At 48.3% G+C, this 10,898-nt stretch overlaps 1 protein-coding gene across 1 annotated transcript; it reads right to left on the bottom strand.

Moving 5' to 3' along the window:
• Positions 1 to 1,377: 1,377 nt before the first annotated feature.
• LOC311356450 (transcription factor Sox-6-like) lies at positions 1,378 to 4,227 on the bottom strand. The gene is made up of 3 exons (XM_084476230.1): positions 3,715 to 4,227; positions 2,747 to 2,963; positions 1,378 to 1,759 (listed from the first exon to the last, which is right to left on the bottom strand). Exons 1-3 carry the CDS (start codon positions 3,806 to 3,808, stop codon positions 1,435 to 1,437), a joined length of 636 nt encoding a protein of 211 aa, XP_084332356.1. The 5' UTR covers positions 3,809 to 4,227; the 3' UTR covers positions 1,378 to 1,434.
• Between the last annotated feature and the right edge of the window lie 6,671 nt (positions 4,228 to 10,898).

Here is a 10,898-nt window from a genome sequence, read left to right as displayed (position 1 = left end):
AAACCTTTCCTTAAGACTTCTTAGTGTCAATTTAAGATTTACAATGTCTCTAAAGACTGGATTGTAGGAGGAAAAAAAAAAAGTTTAAGACCAAAGACTTTAAACATGTCCTCCAAATGGGGCTCAAGTGTTTAACAGAATGCAGTGTGGAGTCACAATGTACAACATCACATTGAGATTGTAATGCTCCCAAAGCTGCCTTTTGCTGCTGGTCCAAACGGGCAGATTGGATGCGTTTGGCCCTTTAGCGTCGTGGCCTGATTACAGTCATTCTGATTAAGAACTTAGTGAGTAAGACTAGATTGAAGAGCTAGAAACAAGAGGCTGATGCGGCAGCACAAGACTTAACTGCGCTACAGGAGACATTGGAGGGGGTGGGGTCAGGGCTGATGATCACTGCATTATGGGCTCCCAGGAAGCAGCATTGCAAGTCACCGCATCACCAAGACGCCACATCACTTGCTGCGCCCGCTTTAAAGTTCCTGAGTTCTATTTGTTTTTTTACGTTGTATTTCCTGCTTGAATAAACGAAAAGGAAGAAGACTGAAGCTGCACTAAGAGGTCAAGAGATTGTCTAAGACTCATGCGGCCTCTCTCAAAAGATCTTGAAAGGTTTTAAGGAGAAAATTATAAAGGTTTGGCACTTCTGCACAAAATGGTGCAGTTTGTATAATTATAATAATAATAATAATAATAATTCCTTTGTTGTATAACTCCTTAAGAATGAAATAGTTTGCCTATACTTAAATTCAGATTGAAAACATTCAAAAGCTGGTTCCTGTCACAGCATACCTGAGTGAGAACAGATTTCCCATCACAAACAGTAATGTAACATATCATAAGCATCAAACTGATGTGAAAAAGGTAAATTACTTTAAGAATAACAGGTTTATATCAAATACTAAATTTCAAGTTCCAATGGTACGCTTTAAACCCAATTGTGTAAATGTCCATGATAACGACATAAAAATGAACAGCGAGATTAAAAAAAAAAAAAAAAACTACAACCAAACCGCTTTACACACAACTGTAGAAAACACTTAAGACCCAATATGTGTTGATCTCATGAAACCACGTCCGCATGCTGGCTCGTGGAGGATACATCATTAAGAGTGTTTCTCTTTTTTTTCTTAAGTCGTCTATTTACTTTGAACTCAATGTTTTTTGTTTTTTTTCATTTTCTCACCCCCCCCCCTCCTCCTCCTCCTCCTCCTCCTCCTCCTCTCCTCCTCCTCCTCCATCCCTCCTCCTCCTCCTCCTCCTCCTCCTCAGATCAGTCTCTCAGCTCCGCGGGCCAATCCTCTTTTCGGATGAGTTTTTGTTGTGTGTGTCGCGTGTGGTGTGTGCGTCCAGTCCGCCCCCCCCCGTCATCCCCCCCCCAATGGTTCTGATTGGCGTTTTATTTTTGTTTGTTTGTGAGCAGGGAGGGGGCCCTTAGGTGGCGCTGACGGGCTCCTGCGCCTCGTTCTCGCTGCTATAGTCCGACTTGGGCTCCTCCTCAAAGTCCTCGTACAGGTCCATCTCCTCCTCGCCGTTGGGGCGCTCGCCGCCGCCGCCGCCGCCGCTGTTCACCAGTAGGGGGCTGGGCTCTAGCTTCATGTTGAAGGTGCTCTGGATGACGGGCAGCGGGGGCTCGGGGCTGGCCGACGCGCTGGAGCACTCGGAGGTCATCTGAGGGGAGGGTGTGGTGGTCGCCATGGTTATGGCCCCGGGGTAGACAACACCCGCACTGGTACTGATGGGGATCTGCGCCTGCTGACTGCACACGGGCGGGGGGGGGGGGGGGGGGAGGGAGGGAGGGAGAGAGAGAGGGATAGAGAGGGAGAGAGAGAGAGAGAGATAGAGAGGGAGAGGGAGAGGGAGAGGGAGAGGGCGATAGAGAGGGAGAGAGAGATAGAGAGGGAGAGAGATGGAGGGAGAGGGAGAGAGAGAGAGAGAGAGAGAGAGAGAGAGATAGAGAGGGAGAGAGATGGAGGGAGAGGGAGAGAGATAGAGAGGGAGAGAGAGAGAGAGAGAGCAAGGGAGGGATCAATTGGAGGGGACAAAGAGGGAAATGGGAGGAAAAAAGGAGGGGGAATTTAGTCTACAATTTAAGAAAACAATGATTTACTTTTAGACAAAAAATAAAAAAAGAATCACTAGCTAGGAACTAACGAGAACCCTGAACAAACAAATGCAGTTTGAAGCCAACCAAAACGTACTCTGGTCTCAGGCACTTAAACTGGGAATGTAGAATTTAGCGTTCACCAGCTCTGTGGAAATAATTTGGGAAAAGAGAAAGTCTCCTGACAGCTCCTGTTTAGAGCATTTTTTTTTCATATTGTAATAGTTTATTGGCTACATAAAGCCACTGTTTCTGTTCTGCTGTTGTACTGGATGATTGAAATTCCAGCCAGCGTGCGGCCTACGACTGACACAGGGACAGCACCTGGAGAAGCTTCTCCAGGCCGGCCACACGGCAGTAAATTAAACAATTCACCATGTAGGTCAAGACAGCTGTTCTTAGGCTTAATGTCTTGTAATCACGTCTCTATTTGTCTTCTAGTTCAGTCCTCACATTTATTAACAATCAAGCTCAACACAAACATGTTACGTATAAAACGTTATTTACAATTTAAAAATCACTTCAAACTAAACCACACACACCTACACATTTACACATTTTCTGAAACAACGTCAAATGTTGATGGAATCATTGGTGTGTGTTTGCGAGTCACTGTTTGTAGGACAGTGACTGTGCACCTACCCCACAGTGAAGAACTGCCTCATTTCCTGTCGTCGTGAGCGCATCATCTGCTTGTACTCGCCAATGCGGAGCTTCTTACCGTCGATAATGCAGGTCCGCTTGGGTCGGGGCTTGTACTTGTAGTTAGGGTACTTCTCTAGGTGGATTTTACTGAGGCGTGCCTGCTCCTCATAGTAAGGCTGCTTTTCCTGGTTAGACATGGACTTCCACCTTGAACCTACACAGGCAAAACAACACGTTTCAATTTCATTTTTGAAAAAACGGAATTAAACTAAATTGTATGTGGAAAAAAAAAACAGGAATTTAGAATAGTGCCCATTTGACATTTCCTGATGGCCGTGTTCTCTGCGGTGCGCACACCGCTGGGGAGCTGGTGACGACAGGCGGCTGTATTAAACAGCGCTAGCTGTACAGCGCGCTCCGGCGTGGCTACCAGCACGTTTAATAACCCTGATCTATGGCCTCTCAGGGCCGGGGGGGACGAGACCCATTTAGCCTCTGTCATTTTTCATGACAAACACTTACGGCGGTGACGTGCTGTAAATCCATCCGTGTGTACCGTAGTGGTTTGATCCACGGCGGGGCCAATCAGATAAGACCCCTCCCCTATCCACCAAACTAGCCCTGACCCCCCCCCCCTCCCCAACACACACACTCTAACCCACCATCAACCATCCCGTCCCCTGCTCTTAAACAGTACAGAGTGCAGATGTTCCCTTACACAGAGGAGGACGTCGTCTGCGTCCTGTACGTTTGCAGTGAGCGAGCGACACGTGTACATACTGTAAGTAATCCGTGGCTCTTGAGCGCGAAGCTACGCACGACGAGAGAAAACTAGTGTGGAATGTGCAAAGGGGATCAACACCATATTGATTCGAGGCTACTGGATGATTGGCGGTTCGTTCACCGCGGTTCCCTTCTGTTCCGTGAACCAGCAGACGACGGCCTAAACGAGGAGGGAGGTTTACCCAGGATTTTGCTGATGTTGGAGTTGTGCATGTCGGGGAAGGCCTGCAGGATCTTGCGCCGCTCGTCCTTGGCCCAGACCATGAAGGCGTTCATGGGCCGCTTGATGTGCGGCTCGGTGGTGTTGCGCCCTCGGGCCTCCCTGTACACCCGGGCCTCGGTGGTGCTGGCGCCGCCTGTTGGCCAACAATAATAGGGTTGTGCTTTATGGGCTGAGCCATTGACTTCTTTGCGCCCTGGAAAATGCCAGAGCAAGAAGAAGGAAGAGAACAACGGAGGCCGTTAATCACATGACACGAGCCGTCGCTCGCCCCCCATCCACCGTTAACTATCATCACAGCCTCCAGTCGAGTGTGGCCTCCGATACACCTGGGGAGCCTTCGACTGCCGAACCTGACACATGTGCATCCTTAACGTAGAAGAGATGCTGTGGGGAGACTGCTGGAGGATGACTGATGAAGGACCACAGCGTGGCGCTTAACAGCCTCAGACTAACATGAAGCCAAACTGGGGGCTTCAATACAAGTTCTTAATGTTGTCTCAGTCTCCTTCCTACTTACAGCAATGTGACAGTCCTAAACAAATCAAACAAATGCACAAGCCAACTTGAATAGGGCAATATCTGGAAGTGTTGACTGCCAAACTCTACACAACCTTTTTTTTCAGAGAACATTTCAACACATATATCCAAGGGAAGTCAAGCTTAGACACATCCCTTCTTTTAACTATATGCATGCACGGACACATAATCACAAACACAAGGCAAGTGCGCGCGCACACACACACACGCACACGCACACGCACACACACACACACACACACACACACACACACACACACACACACAAACTCAGGCATACAGTTAACATGAGTGAGCAAAGAGCCGCTTCTCAATCAAGTCATTGACAATCAGCATAAGAGAGTCTCTCCGTATTAAACTGTACATCTGACTGATAATGATTTCTGTTTGCATGCGCATTTGCTTCCTTTTATATGTTAGATGTGAAAGAATTAAATAAAAGCAATATGAATATTTAAACAAACAAAAACATGTTGATAAACAAGGCATGAAAAATAAGATTAAAAAAAAAACGCTTTCCATATGCTACGATACATCTTTAATGAAGTCAAATGTGGAAAAGAAAGCTCGGGATGACTCATGCATATTTCATCACGCACATGTGAAGAGCTCTCATTAGGCCGTCCCACTGCAAGCCTGGCACCCGTTACCTGGGGTTTCATCTCTATTATTATTATTTCAGTTGATCAACACAAAATAACCTTTAATGAGTAATGGCTGGCAAAATGGATTCACGAGTATTCAGTCTTTTTACATTTTCTTTATGTATTTTTTTGATCTTCAGCGCACACGACCTGTTCATGTGCTGTTAAACCTTGTGAAATAGAGTTTCAACAAGGCACAGTTTATTGACACAAAGGTCATGTTGTGCTTCAGGGAGAAATGAGTTACAGCTGCCGTGGGGATAAAAACATTTTTCAGGCAGTGATTTGAGTCATGGTATTATCATGCATTACTCATTACGTTGTCAGGCTTCATGTGCTAAGTAATGAGTACCGCATGATAATATCATGCGTTACTGATTACTTAGTCAGGCTTCATATGCTAATTATTGAGTAACACATGATAATATCATGCGTTACTGATTACTTAGTCAGGCTTCATATGCTAATTATTGAGTAACACATGATAATATCATGCGTTACTGATTACTTAGTCAGGCTTCATATGCTAATTATTGAGTAACACATGATAATATCATGCGTTACTGATTACTAAGTCAGGCGTCATGCGCAAAGTAATGAGTAATGCACGATAATATCATTACTCTTCACTTAGTCAGGCTTCATGTGCTCAGCGTCTCTTATTTTATTCTTACTGTCTGAGTCGAAAAGCCAATGAGTAATCTCAGATTTTCCTAGCTTCAAAACACTACAGATCAACGCAATTATAAAATGTTAGGTCTGACGTGATTCCTCAACACAATTATCAAATGATCCAACCCACTCTGTTATTAATTTGATTACGCTGCGCTTGGCTTTTTGTTCTCTCGTATTGCCAGGGACGTCTAGTTTCCCCTCGCCTGTCAGCCTGCCCCTAAGCCAACAGGAATTCAGGAATAATACACTGCTTTGGCCGCCGCCGATCGGCACAGTACGTTAATTTCATTTAGCATGCACTCACTGTACAGGATGAATTGATTTCACTTTGTTTGGTTTTGACAACCGTGTTTATTGTGCAGTGAAATGTGGTGTGGCGGCGGGGTTGACAGTATCCATCAACGCGGGGCAATCTGCTGACTGCCAGGCCAGATGAAGGTATTCATTAGCTCAGGAGCGGGCGCTCACTCAGACACGACAGCCACTGTCTGCCCCGTGAAATCGCTGGCTCTAATTTACGACGGCTCCCGTGCCATTACTCTATCACTGACACTGATTCAGCAATTTATATACTGGCGTGCATGCACGCGGGCATAGGTGAGTTTCTTACGAGTAAGGGGGGCATCGAACAACAAGCTGCCATCAGCCAGTGCTTCAGACACAGTTAGATGGGAAACCATGCAATTGACTTACTTCATTAAGGGTTGCAAGATGGGGGGGGGCGGGGGGGCTGGGGGCATAGATTTTTGTTGCCTCGTACCGTGTCATCTAGTATGGACTTATGTTTATTTTTTTGAGGGGGAGGGGGGGGGGGGGATTGCTCCAGTAAGCCATAGGAAAGTATGACAAGTATAACGTCGGCGAAATACTCTTTGAGAAAAAATTAGATCTATTTCACTCCTGAAGCAGAGAAAGAGCGAGAGATTTGTTTTCCAAACACGGCACCATTTGAGGTGCCAAGAATGCAGAGAGCGCGCAGGGTGTCTGGGCCCTCTGAGTGGCGGGACATGAAGAAGAATCGCCGTGTTTCAGCCTCGTCCATCGCGGAAGACTCCGCGACCATGACCAGAAGCACGACCACGCACAGAGAAGGCCGCATGCAATTAGGTGCTTTATTGTTTGCATATTTCCATCTAAATATGACACTATTTGGGCATTTTGCAAATGCATATTAACTATAATTTCTTGGGGGAGGAGGTGGGCGGGGGGGGGGGGGGGGCATTTAGAAATCAGTTAGCTAGGTAAGTGATTGTATAAATAAACACAGATGTTAAGCATTAACAGAGACAAGCCCCCTGTGTGGCGCCGGGGAAGAGGGGCTGTGGAGGGAACGCTGCTTAATAGAATTTATTGTGATTCATGAGACCTGCAGCCCAGTGTGACAGAGCAATATAAGAATCCCCTTTTAATTTGTCTCTCCTGAAAACACTGCAAATGAGTGGCATGAATTACAGCGAGAGGAGAAGAAGAAGAAAAAAAAAATGGTTCCGTGTGTGGGGGGTAGAGGGGGGGGTGGGAGGAGGAGAGGTTGAGTGGTTGGGTCTAGAAAAAAACAAAAAACAAAACAAAAGAAGCAACGCCAGACAAGAAAAGTGAAGAGAGAAGTGTGATTTAATGCGCAAACTGAGGGAGAGGACGAAAGAGGAAGAATAAGAAGAAGAAGAAAAAAACACAAACAGATAAAAGGTATAGCCTCGCACCTGTGCAAGGAGGCAGGCTCAGACTCGATCAGAGCCCAGCCAGAGGGCTAGTGCTGCCCCGGCCCTCTCGTTCGTTACCCCCCCTTCGCGCGCCCCACCCCGCAGCCTTTGTTCCACCACGCAGACACTTGCTGTCACCCAGGAATCCGCCGCTCAAGAGGACAAGCCTCAGTGATCGTGCAACAATCAGTCAGCCTCCGCTGGGGGGATCAGGCTGCAGGTATTTACTCACAATGGGACCGGAGGGACCCCCCCCCCCCCCCCCCCCCCGGAGCGAGGAGGAGGATCCCAGGGAATAACGTCTCCTCCTGACAGGTAGAACGCAGACCGGGCCCGGGCTGGAGGAACAGCCGGGCCTATCTAACCATCACAAATTGCAGGTAATTTAGGCCCCGCCTTAATAATGTGTATTTGTTCAGAGGTCAGGTGATCCCGCGGCCATTAAAAACACACACAGTGCGGAGGTTGTGCGGTTATTACGCCGTCGTCTTTGTGCGTTAAGGGTAAGCGCGGGGTTAGGGCGCATTGGGGCAGAATTGGAACAAACACCTGGCGTGTTTAGACATGCCGTCTGCAGCTTTTACTTTTGCCTGTTCTGTTCCCTGTTGCATACCGTCAGCCGTAGAGCGGGAGCTGATACATTCCTCTCTGTGAGCAACACACACACAAAGTTTATAAAATACAAATACTATTTGTTTACTCAATAAGTCTTTTTTTAGATCTTTTAGTAGTCTGCTCACATATTGTTTTTCAACCGGTGGATATTTGTGATACAAAAAAAAAAAAACTAAATTGATGGCATGAATTGAGGCTTTCAGACAACAGGAAACCAGAGGTTTATTCCCGTGTCTCAATGTGGAGTTAAAATCATAAGCCAAAGCTCCAGCCACTTTAACCCGCCACCAATCAGCGGTAATTCAACTTGTGACATGTGGATAAACACCAATAGTGTCGCTGCTGTTGCTGCAGGCGTCCCATGAGGAAACCATCGCCGTCACCGCTCGCCGCGCGCCGCCGCTCCCACTCCCCGTTGCTCTCTGCCCCGTCGATGATGTCAAAGTGCGCCGTTCCGTACGCTGTGTCTCCTGCTTCCTCAGGATCCCTCAACGGCTCCCTTTGTTCTCCCCGGACCCTGGGTGACGGGGGTGGCTAGGGTAAACACACGGGGCCCCGGCCCCACACTCACTGCGCGCTGCCATATGTGAATGAACAAAGGAACCCGGGCTGAGGCCTTTGTGGTATGCCTTAATGTTTTTCATCTGAGCCCAAAAAGACCTAATGAATTTGCGGTGTGGGTTCCCTGCGTGTGGCTCGTGGCTTTTGCAAAAAAAAAAACGGAGAGAAGGAAATTCTATCTATTTCCATTCCTCTGCCGGCGCTATTTTCCAATGGCCCTCGTTAGGACTTTGGCAGCTGTTAATTGGGTTGCTGCATGCTTCGCAAATATTAGTTTAGGCGGCCCGGAGCTCTTGGAGAGAGGCAGTGCTGACAGGGACTGCGCTGTACGCCGGGGCCGGGCTGAATGCTGCTACTCTGTTGGGCCGGGCAGAGCCGTTACACGCTAGGGGTCTTCACACTCAATCTGTGGGCTGCGGGCTGCGGGCTGCGCCCCCGGTAGTTTTCCCCTTGACAGTGCGGGGACACGGTTGTGTTTTTTTTGCGCTACAAGGGACCAAAAGGCTGAATCACGGTGGTAATGTAATGTCTTATTTTTTGGTTAAGTGAGTCATTCTTAAATGATCTGGTTAGCCTGATTAGTGGTGGAAAAAAAAAAAGGCCTTCGGTCATCGTAAACAAGCCCTCCCTCTTATGTAATAATCTGTGATTTGTTAATCACCTGAGAAAAGAAACGACGGCCCAAAAGGTACTCCGAAATAAGCCACTGAGAGCCGGTTTTGAGATGCGTCAAAACATAAATAAGCGCGCGTAAAAACAGACCGTTTAACGTGGCCCTATCGTCATAAAGCGCCGCTGTAGATCATCTGCCCCGCTCTGTTTTTCCTGTTCTTGGAAGTTGAAAGAGTCAAACAGATATATATACTCTTTGAGGGGAGGGGGGGGTTAGAGTTTAAACGGTGACTGTGTTTTTGAGTTATGCGTGGCTCCCCGGCCCTCACTCCTGCCCGTTCCCTCTGGGAAGCAGAGCTAACCTCTGTCTAGTCCTAATCCGCCTCCTACTGGGAACGCCGACGGGAGATGCCTGACTCCCCCCCCCACCCCCCCCCCTCCACCCTCCACCCCCCCCCGTCCCCCTCCACCCCCACCCCCACCCACCACAAGACTTTGGTCCTGACTCTCGGGTAGCCCCGGCAGCAGTAAGGTTCCCACTGGGGGGGGGGGAGGGAGGAGGGGAGGAGGCTGGACACGGAGAGACAGGGGGGGGGGGGGGGGGGAGCACGTCTTCCTTCCCGGGGGCCCAGAGTGCTGGGAGAGGCCGTGGAGCTCAAGGCTCACATGGGAAAAAAACACGTCGGTAAAACCACTAAGTGCCAGTCAAATTCTAATCTTCATTACTGGGTGTGATGTGAAAACTTGACTGAGGATGAATAATTGAGGCGTCTGCTTTGGTGGTAGGGAATAACAATTACATGGGAGCGGGGGAAATTGTGACCTTTATGCCGATATTGTTTTTGTAACGTATTACGCACTAAGGCTATCGGGGTAAAAAAAAAAATCGAACCAGAGTGTTTTTGTAACAGACTGTTCCCTTATTGCGGCGTCCGGGGTCTTGCATTGTCCCGAGAAATATCTTCCCTTCTCTTCTTCTCCCCCCCCAAGAGTCATTCAACCATCAAAGGGGAGTCACATCCACTTTCCTCCCTTTGCGTTGCTCTGAAGTACCATGGAAACTGACGCAAATATTTACACCGGACAAACACGGGATGCACTGAGGGGATAGCGCCTAGCTTCTGTGCTGGAGCCAGCCACCACAAAGGGGTGGCTGACGCTGTGTCATGCCGGTGCTACCTGGATTTACACCCCTGGGCCCGGGACCTCAAACAAGCAGAGGTGCAACACAAGCCAAGGCTGGAGAAGAGCCAGCTTTGTCCTCGAGGCCGCCCCCTCCGCCCCCCCGCACCCACCGCTCCTCCACTCACCTACGTATGAAAACCTTAGGGCGAGCGGTATGCTACTACAGACAGCTTCCATTACACGGTCAGACACACACAGGAGCCACACGCACGCACACGCACACATGCACGCACACGCACACATGCACGCACACATGCACCCAGACATTCGCTCTCTCACTCACACACACACACATTTAGAGTTTCACAGACACAAACACACGCATACACATTCACTGAGTTTCACTGAGAAAAATACACACACACACACACATATACACAAACATTTAGACGTTCCTAGACAACACACACAGACACACACACACACACACCCAGACACTCTCACACAGGATGCTCTCATACACACCCAGACACTCTCACACCCACCACACCACACCCCCCCCAACCCAAACACACACAAACACACTCACACACGGTCGGTTCTCTGGGGATCTTAACTCAATATAGCCTGCAATCTAGATTTTTTGTGTAAAAAAAAATCTAATCATTAGAATC

This window comes from Micromesistius poutassou, assembly GCF_964030765.1.
Source record: "Micromesistius poutassou genome assembly, chromosome: 12".
In the NCBI taxonomy this organism is placed as follows: Eukaryota; Metazoa; Chordata; class Actinopteri; order Gadiformes; family Gadidae; genus Micromesistius; species Micromesistius poutassou.
Note: the sequence above shows the minus strand (reverse complement) of the source record. Positions and strands in the feature narration are given on the sequence as shown.